This window comes from Sabethes cyaneus, chromosome 3, assembly GCF_943734655.1.
Source record: "Sabethes cyaneus chromosome 3, idSabCyanKW18_F2, whole genome shotgun sequence".
Taxonomy (NCBI): Eukaryota; Metazoa; Arthropoda; class Insecta; order Diptera; family Culicidae; genus Sabethes; species Sabethes cyaneus.
In genome coordinates, this window is record NC_071355.1 from 247,303,594 (window position 1) to 247,326,768 (window position 23,175).

General features: G+C 36.8%; 1 protein-coding gene across 2 annotated transcripts in view; it reads left to right on the forward strand.

The window, feature by feature from the left end:
• The window catches only part of LOC128743977 (cGMP-dependent protein kinase, isozyme 1), a 68,745-nt gene that overhangs the window by 26,816 nt on the left and 18,754 nt on the right, over positions 1–23,175 (forward strand). For both annotated transcript variants that reach the window (XM_053840691.1, XM_053840692.1), the window contains exon 2: positions 19,744–21,540. In XM_053840691.1, coding sequence (XP_053696666.1) covers positions 20,137–21,540 — 1,404 coding nt within the window. In that variant the 5' untranslated portion in view covers positions 19,744–20,136. The remainder of the gene's footprint in view (positions 1–19,743; positions 21,541–23,175) is intronic.

Below are 23,175 nucleotides of genomic sequence, written 5' to 3' on the forward strand. Positions count from 1 at the left end.
CATGATGAACTTAAGGAAAAAGGACTTATGTCCTCTTTATTCACTACCGAGTTAAAAACTGATTTTTCTTAATTCTAGCACTCTTAACCTACCCTAGCTGCTACCTCTACGCGGTTATTCCTACCTCCCACGCTGCATCGATCGGTGCACTGGAATAGTGGAAAGCGGAGAGAGTGATAGCGTGGTTTCCCACGGTTTCCATATTCTACTTTTCCCACGCTGCGCTGGGATGCGATCTTGCCAGATGTGCGTGCCGGGTGTTTTACGACAGGAGTGGAAAACAACATTAAGAATTTCCACTCCTTGATGGTTTCGCTTCTATGCGGGAGGGATATTTGTTTGCTGTGTTAACTCCTCTCGTCTTAAATGACTTTGTCCGCAAAGTCGATTGGATGTCGATGACTGCTGTTCTTTGGATGGTTTGACTTTGATGCTGGTCTTTGGTTTGCTGGAGAGATAACAAAAGATAATGATAATTATCAGGGTCACAATTACCGAAGTTCCAATGGATCCGAATATATTGAATTTCCAATTAAACAAATCGTGTCCTTCGTGCAGTAACTGGAGCTGCTCGCGGTGTTTCAGAGTGAGCTGTTGCAAGTATTCGACCGGGAGAGCGTCTATCAGGTGGTGCTCAGCGATGTGAAGTCCAATAGTCGGGTAGAACGTGTTTCCTGGAACGATAGTCTCCAAATTTGCGTAATATTCTCCATTGATTCGTAAACTGCAATTCACGAACAGTATTAGGAACGAACCGGTCAGAGTCTTATTAGCGTTGCTGCAATTTGATGTGACATCTGCGACAGCATCATTTATTAGTACTGTGGCTTCATCTATTCGTTTTATTAGACCGTTGGAATAAGTTTTTTCGACCGTACAATTAGAGTGGATACACTCTGGGGTATGGCTTAGCATCGATTTGTCACACAAGAAATATTCACCGATATCTTTACAACCTTGATTGAGTTCGTAGGTTTCAGTATCATTTCTTAAAAGGTAATTCTGTTTCATAGTGATTCGTTTGTCGTTTCTAATAGTGGAATCAATGTAGTTGTATTCGAAAATTGTTTTTGTTAACTGTGGATCTTTTAGTATATAAGCTAGGTGAATTGAATTCATCGTTACTTGTGCGGTTAATCGAGAGAGTAGTTGCTCGAATGATACGATATGGATGTCGTGTTTGTTTAACTGTGCTTGTATATTTTCTTTTTCCATCCTAAGCAGTCGGTTGGTAATGTCCGTTATTGTTTTTATACGGCGACTTATCACCTCGTTGATCACAACATGATTATTGTTTTGTTGAATGAGCGTATTGAGATTTGAGATGAGGATTCTCTGATCATCGGCGTCGGGTGTTCTGGATATCAATTTCCATGCGGTTCCTATAGCATTCAATCGTCGAGAATGTCGTGGAGTGGCTGGTTTTAATTTTACAAAGGTTTCTGACAATCTATCTTTCTTAATTTCAATTGGCTTATACAATGGATTGTACATGTTATGATCTTCTTTTATCTTAATGGGCTAATATCTACTTGCACGTTTATTATTAGTGTGCGCTTTTTCGTATGTGTAAGTATTTGTTTCGTATGATTGGTAAGTTTTTGGGATAATCTTTTCTTCTTTCTCTTTAAAACGTTTCAAACATTTTTTTATTGTTACGGTTTCTAATCTCTGCTAGTGTTTGAAAAGTCATTTGTGTTCTCTCCTAGATAAATATTTCTTGGTGTTTTTTATAAAAGAGTGTATAGACTTTTATATGTGTGTGTTGCTTCTTGAATAAGACTTTTAACAGTAATGTCAGGATTGAATGACTTTATATTTCTAGCTATTTTCCTAAGTGTAGAATGGCAACTTTCTACTTAACCGTTAGTCTCAGATTTACTAACGGGTGTTTTGAAAAGTTTTGTAAAGAAAAATTGAATATTGAAGCAAATACCTATATCTATATGTATTATTTTTCCAGGATGAGTATGAGTTTTGACTTGAAGAAATTGTTGAGGTTTTGTTTATTTTATTTTTATAGTTCATATTTTTTGTTTTACAAATCTAGTATGTTTTTACATGTTGCATTATTTGTGTTTTTGTTATTTTCAAAACTAACTTGTGCATTTGTGAGAAGTATTTTTTTTTTATTTGTTCTGAATTTTCTTTAGTATTTCGATTAACGAAATTGAGTGGTTTTTATTTCTTCTAATTGTTCTTCTTCACTATTAAGATCTATTATACGGGCTTTGGAAAAACTTTAACTTTAGCTTTAAATATTTTTGAGTTATATTGTTCTTTATGAATTTCCTGAATATTTCATATAGTTGGTTCGTTTGTAAAAATGTCATTCATTATTGCGGTATTGAAAAGTTGTTTTAATTTGGCTTTAAGGAACTGCTTTGGGAAGCTCGGTTCCGTAGGGATGTGTCTGTTATGTCTTTCGAATGGGACGATGTGCTGATCTGTTGATCTTTTTCCGATTTGAAAGATTAACTGGTTACGAAAAACGTTTATGGGAGCTTCAGTTAATGGTAAGAAACAACTATCGTTGTCATCAGACGAGTGTTGAGTGGGAGTTAGGGATTTGATTTGGATTCGGGATAGCGCGACAGCTACTACGTTGGATTTTCTGGGTTTATAGAACATTTGATAATCATGTTCTTCGGGAAAGGATTTTTGTTAATTTTTGGAGCAAGTGTGAATGTTAGTCGAAGATGATCCGTGAAGATGTTTTGTTGGTTGCGTAATTTTCTTCCGTCCTGGAAATAAAAGTTATTGGACGATCACCGTCGTAAAATTGTTGAGAAAGCACAGATCCTAGTGCTTTATCGCAAGTAGTAAGGATGAACGGTTTTTCGAAGTCTGAAAAAGCTAGAACATCATTAGATTAGTTAAATTTGTATTTTTTTTATTTGGCTGTGGCCATCCTCTCCTCTTAAAAGTTTTGTCAAAGGCTTCTTTTACAAAACGTCTATAATATCCGGATAGTCTGAGGAATCTTAAATCTTTTTCAAAAAAATTGGTTTTGGATATTTTGAATGCATTTGACTCTATTCATGTTTGGTTTAAGAACTTTCTGGAACGATAAATCCTAGAAATTCGATTTTGCTTTTCAAAAATTCTGATTTATCAGGCTAAATTTTGATTTTTCGCAGTGTTTTAAGGATAATTTTTAAAATTTCCAACTATTCATGGAACGCTTTTCCAAAAATAATAAAATCATCAATGTGAGCATGACAATATTTTTCAATATGTTCTCGTAGTATATCACCCATTACTCTTTGGAAAATAGAGGGTGCGTTTATCAGTTTAAATGGTAATCGAATGAACTCGTATGTGCTGAAAAAAATCACTTTATCGAAACTCAAAATGATTGATTTTGAGTTAATACAATATCAAAATTCTTTTTTCTAGAAGGAATATGAATATCATTGGAATAAAAATTCATTGATAATAAGCCGCTGAATTTCGATGTTGCTATGTATTCGTTTTGAAAAATTCATAATCCGTTACAAAAAAGTCAGAGCTGAATATTATTATGGCAGTGAATATGAATATCAGTTTCAGCGCCTTGCACTGGATATTTATATTCTAGTGGATAGGTACGCAACAGATTGCAGAAGGCTTTGCGATGACAATTTCCTTTGAAGTTGAGATAATTGTTTGTTCGATTTGCGTTGAAATCAAACGTTTATGGTGAAAACAACGTTTAGTGAAAATATCAACACCTCGAGATGTAACTGACATCTTTGATATTGAGTATCATTTTTCTTTTCGAATTCGTTTATGCTGATATTTGATATTCAGTTTTAGAGATGGAATAATGATTATCTGTTCCAATAATATCGTGACTGGATATTAAAATTGATTTTCATGCTGATAAATATCAGCTACATAGGGAGCGAGTTGATATTCAATTTTATGAGTATCAACTGATAATTTTAAGCACTGAGTCGTATTTGCCATTGTTGACGGGGAATGCCATTTTTTCTATATTTTATTGTGACATTGGGATCTGGTGAAATCCAGATGTTAGGGCTAACGTTGTGAAATAGTTATTGTTAGCTAAAACAGTTGAGGTATCAGGGATAGGATATTTATCGCTGATAGTCTTGTCTGATTGTCTTTGGATTGGCTTCTTGGTAGTTTATAACTAGTCAATACCTCTTTTTATTTGATTGATCCAGTCGGGATGGTCTTATTATACTGTCATTTAGTAGTTTTTCGATCTGTTTATTAACTGTCTTAAGTCATAAGTTGAGTGATTGAGGGTATGAATTATATGGCAATGGAAATGTTTGAACCATGACGAATTAAAATGTCTGTGTTTTGTAGGGTGAAAAAGAATATATATTATTTAAAACGTTGATAGAAGAGAAAAAACACTATTGTTCTGTTATTTTTTATGACTGTAAAGCCGAAACTTCATTCAATTATATTCTTCAACTATCCTGTAACGCTTCTCATATTCTGTTAAACTATTTGCAATTTAAACAATCTTAAAATAATTTGAAGATGTTTGATGCATTTGTATTGCAATTATTACTAGTTCAGTTTATAAAGTAGTATAATTTGTCGCCAAAGCAAAACTTCGATTCAATATTAATTATTGAAAAATCAATTCATTGGAATTATCTAACTAGATTAGTAGTCGTCAGTAGTTCTGGTTTCTGGAATTATCTTTGTGGTGAAATGCAATTTGTCGTCAGGGGACTGAGATAGTCAAGAGGTTTTTTTTTTTAAATTTTGCTACTTTTGCTGGGTTGTTCAACAACTGTTTTTTTTTTAAATCTGGCTAGTGATCATTGCAAATTTGTATTTTATTTATTTCGTGAAGTGTATGTTGATGAATTTTGATGTGTCAATAACTGCTCACTCTTTCGAATGCGATGAATTATACAAATACGAATACTTCGCCAGAATCGTCGCGAATGTAAATTTCATATATTTTGTCAAGTAAACTTAACTTACGCACGGTCAAGCAATTTATGTCAAGCAAAAGTTAGCACTGCGTTTTGTTACCAGTGAAACACATGATTTAATGTCGGAGGATTTTAATTCTTCTAGGTGTATGAATTTAACCAGAATGTTTGATAAAAATAATTTAAATTCACTTCACTATGTTGTTATTAGTTACTACTTTGTTAATTTGTTATTATTTTTTATTTATTTTGATTTTCACTTGTGTTTGTTTTCTAAATAGATTTTTGATTTTTACTTACAATATAATTCTGAACATCTCGTGGGTATGCCACGGAGACTGCGGGACACGTAGATTCCGTTTCCAATCCTCTTCCAGTGGAAAGTCTGGAGATCCTTTCAAGCGCGTGTTCAGAGTGTTGACGGGTCCTATTATCTTGTTGATCTCGACCAATTGCCGGGTTGCAATTGAAACCAGGTCGAGGTGGAACCAGCGTGTGACTTTCTGTCCTCCCAGTACGACCGGTAGTTTTCCTTTTCTTCAGATACGAGTTTCTAGCTGTTCTGGATACTCCGGGACCTGACTCGTACGGCTGCAGAGTGCGGTCAGACCAGATTTTGTCAAAGATGACAGATGCGGAAATCCTCTTACAGTTCCGCTATCTGGTGCAAGATGTTTTTCCAAGCGGTTGCGAAACTCTAGCGTTGCAACTCTACTTGGTGGTTTCACTGCACTTTTCACCATTTAACTTAATTTCACACTACTGGTCCCTATTCGGGCGCCAGTTAATAAAAAGACATGATGAACTTAAGGAAAAAGGACTTATGTCCTCTTTATTCACTACCGAGTTAAAAACTGATTTTTCTTAATTCTAGCACTCTTAACCTACCCTAGCTGCTACCTCTACGCGGTTATTCCTACCTCCCACGCTGCATCGATCGGTGCACTGGAATAGTGGAAAGCGGAGAGAGTGATAGCGTGGTTTCCCACGGTTTCCATATTCTACTTTTCCCACGCTGCGCTGGGATGCGATCTTGCCAGATGTGCGTGCCGGGTGTTTTACGACAGGAGTGGAAAACAACATTAAGAATTTCCACTCCTTGATGGTTTCGCTTCTATGCGGGAGGGATATTTGTTTGCTGTGTTAACTGTTAGCTAACATATGCCATTTTATGCTTAAAACAATATAAACTTAATTTATTCTCAGTATTATAAAAAAATTTTAACCATCATTGATTAAAAGATAAGATGGATCAAAAGATAAGAGGGATACTAACTGCCTTCTGTTAAGGGGGCATAGTACCTTTTCAATTTTTTAAAACATAAATTTTTTTATTGATTATTTCGAAAGATTAACATTTTGACCATATGTGTTTGAAGTCGTTTGCATGAATTCCAAATATTGACAAAGTTACAGCTATTTGTACCGCGCATGTCTGGAGTGATTAAACAACGAGTAAAAACTTCAACGTCGTTTTTCTCGAAACCAGGTTTTGAAAGTCGGTACCATAAATATCTCAAGAACGGCTCAAGCAATTCTTATGATTCTTTTTTTGTTTGGAAGCCAACAAAATTATCTAGTGTTTGACCCATCCTTTTCTTGATATTGCAATTTTTGATTTTTTTAGAAATGTTTAAAGTCAATTTTGTCGCTTAAAAACCATACTTTTATGTTCCAATGTCCGCCATTTTGTTATGTGTTCGAATTCTAAAAAAGGATGGTAAGGTAAAAATGGTTGGAATCAAAAATTTTTTCATGGACAAATAACGTCCTGTATTTTCCATATAAATACAGCAAAAAGTTTTGCTGTAAGTTTAAGTTTTGACAAAACTCAGATGAGAAATAGTTTAAACACGTTAATCAAGCATATACCAAAGCTTCAAAACACCTTTAGCGCGCTGACCGAAAACCCTAAGGCCAATAAAATTCAACCGGATCTTTTAATCGAGCAAAAAACATGGGTTTGAAGCATTTTTATTTAAAGTTTAAGCGTGGAAACCAAATCTGTTCTTGCTTTTAATATATACGTTATTATTTTCCATGCAAAAATCTACGAAAAGAAGACAAAAACGAGAGAATTCGGACGATTTTCGGAAACTCCGAATTCGAATTTCCATTTCTGTTTCGTGCTAGAAGTGTTAAGTATTTTTCACTCACTCACTCACATTTTACACTCACACACTCTCACTTCACTCACATTTTACACTCATTTTTCGAGTTTTTCAGGCTGTAGAGCCCACGGACAATTGATTTTATACTCATATCCTCCAAATTGTTTTTAGCCCCCCGATTTTTCACGCCAATTTCCAAAGGGGGGGGGGGGGGGGTGACAAAAACTTAAAAAATATTTTGCAAAGGCCTTATATTCCGCCGATAAGTAAGCAGGTTGACTTCACATCACCTTTTGGTCGATTGACAGATAGATTAAAAATCAGTTTAGTAAAATATTCAAAATCATGCAACCGGACTAATCCGTGGTCGTATCTTATACACAACCCCTCTGATTTTATTCTTGGGGGATGTAAAGTTTTCTTTAAGCACCTCTCCCTCTGACTTGTGACAAAATTAATACCTCCTTGTCCACCGAAATTGAGTGACTCTGAGATCTAAAATATTCATTTTTGAAACTTCCTATTTTCTATCTGGTACAGTTCTTCATCGACTATCATTTAAAATTAAAACCTACTATCTAAGCTTACCTTTAAACCTAGTAGAATTACCAAGTCTAATTTTTTCAAGCACCATTTACAGTATGATTTCGAATTTGACAACAAATGCGTGTCGCATATGTTGCCAAAATCGAAACCGTGGCAAAATCTAGACCATTTTTCAACTGAAAAAATTGCATATAAATGTGTCAAAAATTGAATAATTACCACTAATTAACGAATTTTTCACGATTGCAACGGTTTTATATTCAAAATGTTCGACAGGGGCTGTCGCAAACCTTTAGATGCTTTGCAGTAAGACGTAGTCCTACGTCAGTAAAAAGTCTGACCTTTCGAAATATGTAGTCACTAAATAAAAACACGAACCCCACTGTACTTGATAAACTACGTTTAATACAAGTTATATTACATATTTTTAATGAATGGTTTAAATTTTTGAAACTAATAGGCGACATAATTTTTTTATGACGTGGAAATCGTTTCAACCATATCTGAACAACAGGTAATACTAAATTCCCAATATACAAATGTCACACACAGATACATACACAACGCATATCAAGTCACTGAAACATTGTTCAATTGTTGGGCTGACATAAAAACAAGATCCTCGGTGACTGTGACCGATTTCAAATTTTTCAACCGACTTTCATACCTTTCTAACAGAGTATAAGAAAGGTAAAAGCCGTTCAACCTTGTGTCCTATTAATAAATAACAGTAGTATAGTTGCACTATTAAAAAAAATCTTTGTTATTATTTTGTTCATTTACATGGAAGAAACTATGACAATCCTAATTTAGGTCCATTTCAAAATCAAAAATAGGTCCAATTCAAGATCATGTTGGATCCATTCAAGATCAAAAAAAGGCTTTGGCAAAAAACGATATATTTAATAAAAGTTTCATCAATTATACATTTTTAAAGTACTGATAATGTAGAAAAAAGGTGGTACTTTCCAACAAATAGTAACATCACCACATATTATTTATAAATGACGAGTAAATTGAGCAGGAGTGCGAGTGGTGGTGTTAAAAAGCGCTAAATAGGTCCATTCAAGATCAATTACCCTAGTAGACTGTAGAGCCCAGACAATTGATTTTCTAAAAAAAATTTGACTCATATCCTACAAATAATTTCAAGCGGGGGGGGGGGGGGGGTAATTGACAAAAACTTTAAAAATGATTTACAATGGCCTAAGCACACCGCTTCCAATCATGCCTTTAAAAAAAACTAGTGCGAGTGTTCGAAACAAAAATTAAATAATACTTGAATTAAAACTCTTTTTCACCATTTGAATGTCTACTCCCTTTGTCAGCTCCCGCCCTCCTGTTATCCCCCAGCCATTTGTAAATCTGTTTACAAATGGTACAAAACTAATACGAAACTGCTGCAAAAGGCGTGAATACTAACCACTACACCGGGATTGGCACGTCGTTTTTTAGTGGTCTTTTGAATGTTTATTAGTCGTTTTCGTTATTTTTAGAACCTGGCTTTCTGGTATCTTTGCATCGGCTTTTTAACGGTTTTCAACGATTTGTTGTCTTTTTTTATTGTCTTTTGTGGTGTTTTTGGTTTCATGGCATCATCATTTGTAGTCTTTTTTGTTTTGTATCTGTTTTAGTTATCTATTCGTCGTTTTTGTATTGTTTTATTTTTACGTCTTTTCTGCCTCTTTTCACAGAAGTTTTGACAACTTTTGTCTTTGGCCGTCTTGTCTTCACTTCTTGGTCATATTTCGTTGTTTTTTCACTGCATGTTCGTCGTCTTGTAGCCGTTTATTTGCTGTCTTCTCGTTATCTTATCGTTGTCTCTTCGTCATATTAACGTTGTCTTTTCGGCGCCATTTCGCCGATTTTTTTTGTCACCTCTTTGTTGCCTTTTCTTCGTATTCGTCGTCTCTTTGTCATTTCACTGTCGTATATTTGTTGTCTTTTCATGATCTTTTGCCATCTTTTCTTCATATTTTCTTCGTTTTTGAAGTTTGTTCGTCGTGATTTCGTCCAGTTTTTTTTTGTATATTCGTCGTACTTTTGTCGTCTTTCTAACGTATATTCGCCAGCTTTTCATCATTGCAGTCTCTTTGTTGTTGTTTTTTGCGTAGTTTGGTCAGCGAAATCATATTAAGAACTGTCAAAATGTAGGAAGAAATAGAAACGAAAATATTTTGCCTTTATGTTGTACTCCAACCAGGAAAATATCAGTACATTTTACTGTAAATGTGCATATACTATGCATAGAAAGCTAAAACCTGAAAGTAAAGAATATCATGTCATTAACGCATACAATAATTGGAAAAAGTTCCATCTACCGTCGAAGTCAAAAATTCGTCTTCCAACAATTCCACGCGTCTTCCAACAATTTGAGTTTCTTTCTAGGAAAAGGGGACATTTTTCTAGAACTGGTATCTCCAATGTATTAAAATTTTAAATCTCTTCAAATTACTTGGACAAGATCACGACACGGCAGGATAACTTATATAAGTTTTGATACTATAGCACATTTCCTACTCATCCTAGGTAGATTGTACTTCTTTTATTGTTCCCTGCGGACGATCTTCTAATACATTTTTGTCCCTGATAACGTTATTGATAAACATTCGCTAAAGCGTTGTAGCGTACTGATAGGTAGGGGGATTAGGGGCATAATGAGCACCCTAACTTGTTGACTGATTTAAGCACCCAAAATGACAGAATTTTTAAAGTGTCGTCATTGCAAAACATACATTTACTATCGATAATTAAAGGCATACTGTTAACAAATTGAAAAATAATTGATATGATGACGAAAATTGCAATTTAAACTTATGTTTCAAAAACTAAAAATCGGTCAGTGTGTGGGGCACAATGAGCACCCCCTGGGGCATAATGAGCACCCTTATAAACACATGCTTGAAGGGTGTATATAAGAACAACAATCACACACACATACACACACACTCACACACATGCATATACACATACATAAACACATACATACACATATACACATACACATACACACCCATACATACACAAACATAAAACGTGTCAAAACGCCGATAAAACTGTTGACCGCAAGCCGCTTAAAGGAAATTAATCCGCGGAGGTTGCCTCTGGAGCACACAAGGACAGTTTCGGATGACGCTTAAGCTAGCTGTGTTTTAGTGTTGAAGACATATGCTTTTCCGTTTCCCTCTACCAGCTGGTATATGAGGGTTCTGATTTCACGGGTAGTAATACCGTAGCATTAAACCTCCATATACAAAATATGGACCACCAGCTCTTGTCCAGTAGCGGGAGCGGAAACAGTTTTGAAGGAATCAATTTGGTCCACCTCCTGCCCAGAGATTGCCCTTTCGTTTGGCCTCACATACCGAGCTAACGTCTGACGCAGAATGCTGTGGTACTTGACGACTTGTTTTGTGAGTATTCCGTCTCACCTTAGAGTGGTCAAGGCCACTTGCAAGGCCTTTTTTGACCAATTATGTCTTCCGGATTCTCTTGGCATATTCATACCATCACTGTAAACAAGCATTGACGCGATAAACAAAGAAACTGACAGGTTAGTTAATGTGACATAGTTCTCGTTTCACCTCACCTAAGGGTGCCCATTTCGCCCCCAGTCAAGTAGTTAAAGTAAAAATGGGTTTTTACACTATTTATAGTATAAAATCAAAACTTCAATGATGGTGAAATTTGAGATACAATGTATACATCATGTTGCAGCGTGCACTTTATAGTTTAAGATATTTAAATGATCGTAAAACCTTATTTGGTAGTGCACCAAAATTATAATTTTTTCAGCGTCTGAGAACCAAGTTGAGTTTTTTAATATAACTCCGTGTTTTAAAAGTAGAGATCACTCATTTTTTAATAAATAGATACTGTAGTACCTACAGCAGTGTTCCGCATGCCATATGATGTTACAAAATGCGTACTTTCGTAGAAAAGAGGGATGCCCATTTCGCCCCGTGTGCTCATTATGCCCCTAATCCCCCTACTGCAGTGTACCGCAGAAAAGGCACCTAAGAAAAGAGAATTTAAATAACTTTGGCTCTCGATTTCACGTTCATTGTTATGGTAATAATTTCGGCAGATGATAAGTGAAGAAAAGAAAAAGCCGCACACAGCACGCGCCTCTTGTTCAGCTGACTGACTGATAAGAGAGTGACTGTGACTGACCGGGCTTTCGTATTCATAGTGATGTGCTGTTCGGGCGCATCAGTGAATATAAAGTGTAAGGTATGCCTTCGTAACTGTTCAAGAATAGAGCACAGAAATGTAGGCAAAAGTAAACTGAAACAAATGCAAATGATAATGATCAAGCTATAGGCTGAATGAGTGTGGCTTACGTTTGTCAGTAGAGGGAAGTTTGACCGATGGACTATGGGGTGTCACAGACAGTACCGGAGATAGTATAACTGGTAAATAAGAGCAGGAACTGGCTGATAACAATTCTGACACTATTGTACTTTTGTTTCTCTTGAACTTCCTCAACAATTATTAGTTATAGTGCTTGTAAAATTTTCTTTCAGTCTTAAGATTTTCAACCTGAAAACTTGTGTAAAGTAAAAATCCATTCAACCTACTACCGCGAAGTATTTTTGCTAATCCACTGACACGCGTGGTTTGAACTGGTTTTTTTATCTCTTGGATTCGATGACGTTCATCTACAACAGTAGTGGGATGCGAACTGATTCGAAATCGCCCGGAAGTTAGACTTCTCTCATGACACTCAACGCAGTGGAATGGAGAGATAAAACTTGCACAAAATTGATAAGATTACACTAAAACGGGATGTAATCTGTCACTGCTTATTTGGAGATAATTTTTTTAATTAGATAACATTCACTATGTACATAGTGTCTTAAGCTATTACTATCAATCTTTTGCTAGCTAAACGAATGGTTTTGAACGTAACCGAGACGGGTCCTGCCGCCCGCAAGTTGTGTTCTGTTGTTTTAGGTAGACGAAGGTTGATAAGAGAACGGAGTGCATGGAATGTAATGTAAAACTTAAGCTTCGACTACAATGAGTAAAGCTCATACCTAATCAAGTAACCACCCTGACCTGAGTCGATGAGTAAATAATCCAACAACGTTGTGTTGTGTGTTGTGCTGATTACTGACGGCGTGACGCAGCAAGGGTTGTATGCCGGATCAATTATTGATCTGCAAATTATCTGCCAAAACAAGATGTGCGACTTTCGGTCCAAAGATTGCTCGACTTCGATTCGGGTTCGTGTTTGCCGTTGATTGGCGCGCTGGTAAATGATTTGTTATGTATAAAGCCGCTTGGGATGGTCAGATTTCAGAATTTTTTTTCTTGAAATTCTATTGCCGAAGTTTGCGGTGTTCATCTTATTGGAAATCCTAATGATACACTGTTAGCTATTTCTAATAAATATAATGAGTTGCGCATAAAGCATACCACAACTGTTGAAATTGAAGCTAGAATTAAAAATAACGTTTGCCCCTGGATTACATTCGACGTGTGGAAGCTCATGCAAATTAAGAACAAACTCCTCGCAAGACTAAAGCGGAATCCTTCAGATACCCACACAAAAGCACTCCTTCTTCACGCTAATAGAAAACTTCATAATGCTAAAAATATAGCTAAAACTAACTATTACAAAATGCTGTTTACTGACGGTAATACTAAAAAGCTATGGAGCAACATTAATAAATTATTAGGCAAGGAAGGCAAACATAAGCAACAATTAAAATTAAACCTAGATGGGTTGACGGTAGAGGATCCTCAGCAATTAGCTGAAGAATTTAATACCTATTTCACTGAAATTGGTGCTAGACTAGCCAGTAACTTGCAAAGCGAAAGAAACTTCAACAAATTTAGAACTATTTTACCCAATCAACAATCAATATTTTTGGAACCAATCTTGGAAGTTGAAATAAAAAACCTAATCGATGATCTACCAACCAATAAAAGCCCAGGGCCTGACAATATCCAAACATCTGATATAAAAAAGTTTAATTTAGATTTCTCTAGAATATTATGCAGAGTCTTCAATGAAATTCTTTCAAGTGGAGAGTTCCCAAACTGCCTTAAAATTTCGAGAGTTGTCCCAATTTTTAAAGGTGGAGATCCCAATAATATGACTAATTATAGACCAATTTCAACGATCTCAATCTTTAGTAAAATTCTAGAAAAGCTTTTAACAAAACGCTTAACGAGTTTCATTAATACTAATAATTTATTATATAATAATCAATTTGGATTTAGGACAGGTTCTAGTACGGAAACAGCTTGTATAGAATCAGTTGATGATATCTTGAATGCGTTTGATTCAAAAAAAATCGTCGGCGGATTGTTTATCGATTTACGTAAAGCATTCGATACGATAAATCATGCCATACTTCTATCCAAACTCGAATTATTGGGAATAAGAGGTCAAGCGGGAGATCTTATTAAAAGTTACCTGAGCTGTAGATTCCAATTTGTTGAAGTATGTAATGAACGTAGTACCTTGAGATCAATTACAGTAGGTGTACCTCAGGGTAGCGGTTTAGGCCCTTTACTATTTTTACTGTATATCAATGATATGGGGAAACTTCCTTTAAAAGGTAAACTAAGATTATTTGCCGATGACACAGCATGCTTTTATACCGGTAAGGATGTGCCGTCTATTCAAGTTCCTATGCAGTCGGATCTTATAATTCTTGATGACTATTTCAAGCAAAACGTATTGTCTATGAACATTGAAAAGACCAAAGTGATTGTATTTAAATCACCAAGAAATCCAGCTTCTACTAATGTACACCTGACCCTTGGACATGCTCCACTTCTACAGGTTACTGAATACAAATACCTTGGGTTAATATTAGATGAAACTTTATCCTGGCGCTCACACATAAATCGTCTAACTAAAAGCTTATCTCCGGTTTGTGGTCTGCTCCGTAAATTATCTTATTTCGTACCTACTAAAATTCTCTTGAACATTTATTACGCCCATATACACTCTAAACTTCAATATTTAATTAGTGTATGGGGATCTGCACCTAAAACGGTCATTCAGAGACTGGTTGTTCTCCAAACTCGAGCTTTAAGATCCGTATATAAGTTGCCATATACTTTTTCCAGAACGCTACTTTACACAGAAAAAGCTAACAGCATCTTACCCGTACAAGCATTGCATGATTTCAGAAAAATAGTATATATATTTAAAATAACTAGGTTGCGAGGTGTACATTCTAATCAAGAACTTAGAAGACAAAATCATTCCCACAATACTAGGCGATCTAACAATTTTGCGTTACATCGAATAAGGACCGAATATGGCAGAAAGAGGATAACGTATGATGGAACCTTAATGTTTAACAACCTTCCTGCTGATTTGAAAAATTCACCTAATATAAAGTTATTTTTGCAAAGATTAAAAAAGCACTTTTGCGATAGTTTAACACGTTACTTTTCCTAGAATATTTTGAGTAGTTAATAAAAGGAATCAGAGATGCCATACTTCAAAAAATCATTGGCCAACCCTTCAAAGAACATAATGTTCACTGGGTTAGCTAGTAGGAATATTTTCTCATTGTAAACACGATAAATTTGTAAATTCACTGAAAAGATAAGTAGGTTTTTTATGCCTTCGGGAGAAGCGACATTCAAAGAAGTTGCACTCCCAAAGGCTTTTCCCTACTTCAGTATACGCAATAAAATATTCAATCGAAAATAAAAAAAAAAAAAAAAAATTGGGGCAACCAACTGTTATCTTTACTCGATTTTACAGGCCAAGAGCTCAAAAAACATAGGATGGCGAATCTTTTATTACTCATCACAAAAACCGGTCGATTATTGTGAAAATAACGGATTCTCGGGTGCAGTTGGATTTGAAATTACAGTTGACTAGACTAGAAATCAAACGTGAAACTGGACTAGAAATTAAAGCTGAAATTGAACCTGAAAGCGGACTTGGCAAAGAACATTAAATTAGACTTAAATTTGGATTAATTTGGGTTTAAAGTTTTACTTCTAATTAAACTAGAATTTGGACTTGGATTTAAAATTGAACTTCAATTTAGAAGTTTTACTATGAAATCGAATTTAAAACTTGATGAGCTGAAACGAAACAAATAATAAAAATAACATATTAGGCTTCCAAAGATCCAAAATCTCAGTTTTGAGATCCGGCGTCTGGGAACCACGTGGCATCGCACCTCCTAGCTTAGCTACTCAATAGAGTATTACCGGGTATGGCCGCATGGAGGCGCTAGGTAGAAGCTTGGGCTGGCAAAAGTTATGTTGGTCACTTTCTCGTTTGCCTTCTCCATTTCATACCCTTAAATTTAACAGTGAAATTGTAATTGGATTGAAAACTGGACGTAAAATGGATTAATGTTAGACTTAAGATTTTATTTGAAATTAGATCTGAATTTGGACTTCAAATTGTATTATAAATTGGTCTTGAAATCACAGTTTAAATTTGACTTGAAATTGATTTTGAAATTGGAATTAAATTAGATTTAAAGTTTTAGTTAAAATGAGAAATGGAATTTTTTCGTCTTATTCTCTCACATGGTTTACCTCTTTTCTGTACCATTGTTTTCTCTACCATTCCCGTTTTTCAACTTTTTGTTCTGTTACTCTTTTGTACCGTCCTTTTCTGGTTTTTATTCTCACTTTTCTATCTTTTCCTTTTATTTTTTCCTCTTTTTTATCGTTTTTCCTTTTTGCTAATCCCGTATTTCCTGACTCTTTGTTCCAATAACTCCTAACAATAACTCCTTCCTGTGACACTTGTGGATGATGCAGAGGATTTCTCGGTCTCTAGTAGCAGCAAGCAAGCAGCTTTCCTTCCTTTCTTTCTAACATTTACATTTTTTCACCTATTTCTTTTTTTGTGTCCGTTATCTCCGCCATTCTGTCACCATTGTGTGTGTTTTTTCTTTCCTCTTTCATTTCTTTTTATTTCAGTTTTTCTTCTTTTTCTCTCTCTTGCGCTTTCCTTTTTTCTATTCCGTTTGTCCACTTTTTGACATGGTTTTCTTTGTGATATTTTCCATTTTATCTCCTTGTCTTATTTTTCATTTCTTGCTTCTTTTTTGGAAAGCAGCATTGAATGGATTGCCTCTAGATCCATCCATAATCTTTCGATGAATATGATAAGAAAATTTACTTACATTCTCATAACGAACTGTGCGCTCTATGCTGTTTGGTTCATAATATGAGAATGGTACGCGGTATTAGGCATACGGACATTAGGCATAACGGACGATGGGCATAATAGACATTAGACATAATTTACGGAATTTTGCTTTCCTACGAGTACGCATTTGAGCCCACCATCGCTGCATTACAATACAATAAGAATCGGGTCGCCCATTTAACATAAATCTATTTGACATAATGTTGCTTGGTATAACGACGTTTGTCATAATAATATTATCATAAACATAAGGCACAATTTTCCCGAAAAACATTTGCCACCGTTAGGTATAATTCCGTGAAAAAGTTTTATGGCTTTTCATGGACGTTTCATGGAGAGACGGGTACAGACCGTCGAGGGTTGCAAGTAACCCGCCATCAGAAGTACCGGCTGCTGCGAGATTACATCTGTCTGGTTTATTCGCTTTCCTAGGTCCATCGACTTTCGTCAGTTTTCCCTAGCTCTTGCTCCATGAGTTGGTACCGAATAACCGAACAACAAAGAGCCGAAATCCAAATGGCCGAATTTCAACAACTGTCACAGAAGGCCGATATTGTATTTGGCCGTATCATGAAAAGCCGAGCCCCTCCTTGACTGAATTTTGTCGAAAATAATTTTATCAAATTATATCGATGAAAATGATGTTTTTAAGGTCAATGTTTATCTGGTTAAACTATTATCAAAATAATTAGAAAATAGTTTCAAGCGTTTTAGAGGAATATCGGTAATATCGGTAACTGAATCGATTAAACCGCTTGTAAGCTAACAGCAGATTACCTAACGTCCACTATGTCTACCATACATTATGCATTTCGCATGTCCATCCCAAGTAACAATGCTGGTTTTATTACGCACTTATGCCTGTTTTGGTGACCAAAATTGATCATTAAAACCTCAATAAGAGCACAATAAAACTTGGTACTTGGGTATTCCCTATCGTTCATTATGCCTAACGTTCGTATGTCTAATGGGGTTTGAAATTATTAATTTTTGATCAGCAAAAGTATAGAACTTGACAAACAAGAAAAAAATATTTCAAAAATTAAATGTCTATGTGACAGAACATAATTTTCTAGCTTTTGTTTGGAGCTTTCTACCATCACTTAACTTATAATTGGTTAAATTTAAAATTGAAGTTGAATTTAAAATCAAAGTTGAAATTGGGCTTGAAATTAGACTAGAATCTGAATTCCCACTTGAAGTAAGAATTGAAATAGGTCTTCAAATTGAATATGAATTAGATTCAAATGGCACTTTAAATTGTACCTAAAATTAAATAAAAAGAAGAAAACTTAACTAAGACGCTTTAGACTTTAAATTGTATTTGGAATTTTATTCGAAACTAAACCTTAAATTGGACTTGAACTTTTTGGCCATCAAATTGGAATGGAATTTGTACATGCAATTAAGCTTGTGACGTGAACGTGAAAGTTAATTTGTAACTAGACATAAGATTGGACTTGAAACTGGAACTATTTTTACGTAAATAATTTACTCGTCGTAAATATAACCGTATATTAAATTATCAACTGAGGATTTCTGGATTACAGAAATTGTTTAGTCTTGCACTATTGAAGAGAAGGAGACACGTGCCCTAGCCTGGACCCGCCAGTGAGTTTATCACACCTCTAATGAACAGAGCATTTGAGTAAACATTCGTGCTGTTGGAACAAATTATCGGGTCCTGCAGGAGGTAGCCTTGGAATGACAACAATTTCAACAATTTCCCAAAGACTAGTTCTATTATACAACAAAATTACTTGAAAAAATCGGTATCTTCAACTTGAAAACTTGAAAATCGGTATCTTCACGGACAGCCAAGCAGCACTACTGGCTCTCAAGTCCGCCAAATGCGTGTCCAAATTAGTTTGGGAGTGCAGCACAGAATTGAGGGAACTCTCCCGCCAAAACAAAATTTTATTACTCTGGGTTCCCGGTCACTGCGGAATCGAGGGCAATGAATTTGCTGACAACCTAGCAAGACAAGGATCAGCTCAGCAATTTATTGGTCCTGAACCGTTTCTGGGCACCTCCAAATCCGCCGTGAAAGGCGAACTGATGACATGGGAAAAGCTAGAAATAGCATCCCGTTGGAATCAAACACAGGGCTGTAGACAAGCTAAACAGTTTATCTACCCAAACCCTGCAGTAGCTAAAAAACTACTCCATTTAACTCGTAGTGAACTACGCACGGTCACGGAACTCCTAACAGGACACAGCCCCGCTCTTTATCATTTAAAGAATATCGGAATATCATTTAAAGGTATCATCTGACACCTGCCGCTTTTGTAACTCTGAACCTGAAAGTTCAGCGCATCTGCTCTGCTATTGCGGAGCTCTTGCATTATCAAGGCACAACTTCTTAGGAAGTTTCCTTCTTACTCCATATCAGGTATGGAGCCCAAATCCCAAAACGGTCATTGGCTTTATAAACCATGTAGTACCGAATTGGGGCACAGGATTACAACTATTCCGCTCAACTCCATCAATGGGTATGAGCGATCCGTAAACTGTGTACAGCAATCGGGGCCTGCCACAAAAGACGATCATTAAGACTGTCGCAGTGGCCTTTTAACCCAAAGCCCTTCTGGCATACAAAAAAAAAATACTTGAAAAATGTTTTTGTGTGAAGGTACAGTTTAGTTAGTTAGTTAAGTAGGATTAGTTACTTACATACTAAATGCGCCTAATATTAAAATCCTTGGAATGTCATCAGTAATCCCATATATTATATTTAGGTACATTTTCGTAATAAACATTGCTCATTCCCACTCGTTTGTTGATTGATTGCCTAATCAAAATAATGAAATTACAATTTCCCTTCCTATTGTGTTCGATCAAAATGCATGATTGAATAGAACCATCATTCGAGGTGAAAATAAATATTTCAACACCCCTAGAGTTACCACTTTTATCACCGTCCAGTATATCATCGTTCTTACAGCCAATATGCAACCCCTCAAACCAGTCTGTTCTAGCGAATATAATTCTCAGTTTCGTTTTGTTTTCCTTTTCGTTTCCGCAGGAAATTATCCCCGAAGTGGTGTGTGCTCCAGTTTGACCAGCCTGATCGGTCTGATTTTTTTTGGACTTGGATAATTAGAACTAAACCAGCAACTCCGTCGTCAGCGCCGTCACTTTAATGGGAAAAATCACGCCCGAAAAAAGAGGGTCAAGAAACACAAGCTTCCGAAGCACGAAAAGCTCGCTTTAGCCAGGCCGAGTCGGGTCAGTCACTCGGCTCGAAAAGTGGTTCATTTACATCTGAAGAACGGGTGGCTATCGGAACGACAAATCTGCGGGGCCAGCGGAGAGGGAGCGGAAGGAGAGAAAACCGTGGCAGCGGGTGTTCTCCACCTTCACCACCACCCACCGGGCCAGTGGCAGCTTCATTGTCAGTAAGCACAGCTCAGTCAGAATGGCAATGGTTAACAAGGAAAATATACAAATAGGTGATAATGTTGGACCAACGGCCACGGCAGCAGCCGGGCCGGCACTAACACCAGCAACGACGGCACCACTGTCGGCGGCGGTGACGATTTTCGAGCTGCGAGACGAAAAGTCCCAAATCGAGAAATCAGTTCACTCTCAGTCTCAGCCGTCGCCGCAGCAATCAGCGAAGCTAGGATTACGCGCGTGGTTCCGCAAATCCAATACTTGTGGCAGTTTGTACGTGAAGTGCAGTTGCAGCAGCCCGGGCGGTGAATCGCATACCATCTCCAGAGAGACCGTGTCCAGCGGAAGTCCTGACGGAAGTTCGCAACGCAGCCGTAACAATCATTCGCGCAATAGGCCCATCTCAACGTCGGAAAAAGATTTTCGTAAAATCAAAGTTTTACACGCATTCGCTCATCCGGATACGACCACTCTATTCACGGAGGAAAACAAATACGCGCGAAAGTTGGGTGAATCGCCCACGCGTCCGGTGATCACTTCCGCACAGGCCGGAGAGTTCGAAGTTCTGCACTCGACACATTGCAAGCGTCTTTCGACGCCCAACATCGGTGCAGACTACGCCTTTCATCCGGAGTTCGTGCTCAAAAAAGTATCTCCCGGCAACAACGGACTCAATAGGGACGGTAAAACTCCGTCGATATCCATTCCATCGGCACCTCGGGGTTGTCTGAAGAAAGGGTCCAAGAGTTTCCCAGGACTGTCCCCCCATTGTGACAGCAGTGTAGACTCGATTATTCGTTCTTTAGCTCACAATTACTCCACCTCTTCGAGCGTAGACGAAGTCAACGAGGAGGACGACAGCCAAAATATTCAAACCAGCGGAATCGAGGATCTCAGCAGTTCACAGGATTCGTATGTGTCGTTTGCTGCCGAATCTGACCAGGGACGAAACTCCTTCAGCAATCGTAACATTCGTCAGCTTTCCCTCAAGTATGCTAGTATCGGTGGCGTTGATCCGTCAGCGGTCATCGACGAGGACACTTTAGTACAGGAGAAAAAAAGTAAGATTTGTGAAAGTGATATTCAACAAACGGTGGTAGAGAACAAGAAAAGCATTCCGATTCCTGCTAGTGCAACCAGCGTAGATAATCGCTGCTTTGGTGATTGTGTGTGCAATAGTATCTGTAATAGTGGTAGCAGCAGCGGTAGCAGTAGTGGTAGCAGTACTGAAAGCAGTCCACGGAGTGCTCCATCGCAGGTGCTCGAACGGCAAGCGTCGGTTGGGCCACTAAAGTCCAAACTCGATCCATCGGCGCATGAGTTCTTCATCCTTTCCGGTATCCTAGGACCAATGGGCCATGGGTCGTCGCTTATGCGGAAAACTTCCAAGATCGTGCCGAATGTTGACGCACCGGTCAAGGAGAAGGTAAGTGGCTGATGGTGGGGCTGATGTTTGTCAGAAAGAAGCGTTCCGACTTCAATTGAAAAGTGACGCCACATCGCTAATTGGCTCGTTCAACAGGCCAGGCCGGCTGACCGATCACGGGATGCTGCCGGAGCAAAGCGGGCGACTCATATTTTTTGTTGCTGTTGTGAAGCGCAACGCAAGCGCGCGGGTTTCGATGACTAACACGCGCATTGTTGGTACCCGCATTATTTTCGAAGTTGGCCCGATTGGGAGTGATTTAGGCGGCTGCATGGCGCGGCGGTTGTATGTTCGAAAAAAAAAAACAGATTAATCGCAATGTTGTTGTCTGCCAGATTGGTTTGTTGTGTTGAAGTCATGAATTGGATTTGTCAGGGTTTCATTCTAGTCATTTCAGTAATTGATTGGTCCTTCATTTTTTCATTCTGCATTGCATTATGGAACATTAATATGTGCCAGTTGGCACCAGCGAAAACAGAAGAATGCTCATTCATAAAGGGAACATATGAAAACACTTTTAATTAATCAGTACTTCTTAGAACTGCTCAACTTGATGTTATGTTTAAGACAGAAAAGAACCGTTATTCAATTAAAACTTTAACCAAAGGCCCCAACAAGAACTATCGTCGTCTATTTATTTGGCTCAAGTAATAAATAAATAAATATTACTTCAATTTTACTACTGTAATGTTCATCATTGTATTATTATTAAGTAATAACACAATGAAGTGTTCTCTTGAAAATGCAAACATACTGTGCTGCATCAATTTCCGAGCATATCGATAATTGCTTTGTACTATAATCAAATATAAAGCTTAAACTTGCAATACCGCATCAGTTTTATAATAAAAACTCACTAAAATACATTGAAATAAGAGAAATAAAAAGGTATGTCTTGTCCATAGCATCCGAACACTTTTGAACCTTCTTCCAGACAGGCAAAAATTTCTCACATTTCGTCTAACAAATTTATACCTTTAAGTAAACAATTTTTTAATTGAAAAATTAAATATTAAATAAGCAATTTTCTATTCACCTTTTACTTTCAATTCCACTTTTGTGTCATTAACGGCACGATTTTAGTCAAGTAAGACACTGAAGAAGTCACCTGCCTAGCCAGAGAACGTAAAGTGATAAGTGATTGAGTACTTCTACATTAAATGCCTTGAAGTATATAATCAAAATTTATTACATCCAATTCTGGGTGATCCAACTTTCGCTTTTTCTAAGAAAAGTATTAAGCAGTGACCATCAATAGTCAAGCATGTCCGGATCTAACGACATAGTTTTAAATTATAATTTATTAAATTACACTTTACTTAAATAGTTTAATGTGTAACTGTCTCAAATAATTAAAACCCACCTTCTTTGTTGACTGTAAGCTAATTGATGAAAATTGGTTTTCCTGCAATAATAAGGTCGCAAAATCTCAAAGCTTGAAAGCACTACTTTTTAGTAATCTGAAAAATACGCAGGAAAATTACACTGTTTGACACCAACGTTACGTTCGGATTTGTTTAAGTTATTTTTCGCAGCCTACTTAATGACCGATTATTCATAAACGGTCTAAGATAGCTTTACAAAGTTATCTACATAGCTGAACCTCATGAATTGCATATATTAATACTTAATAAG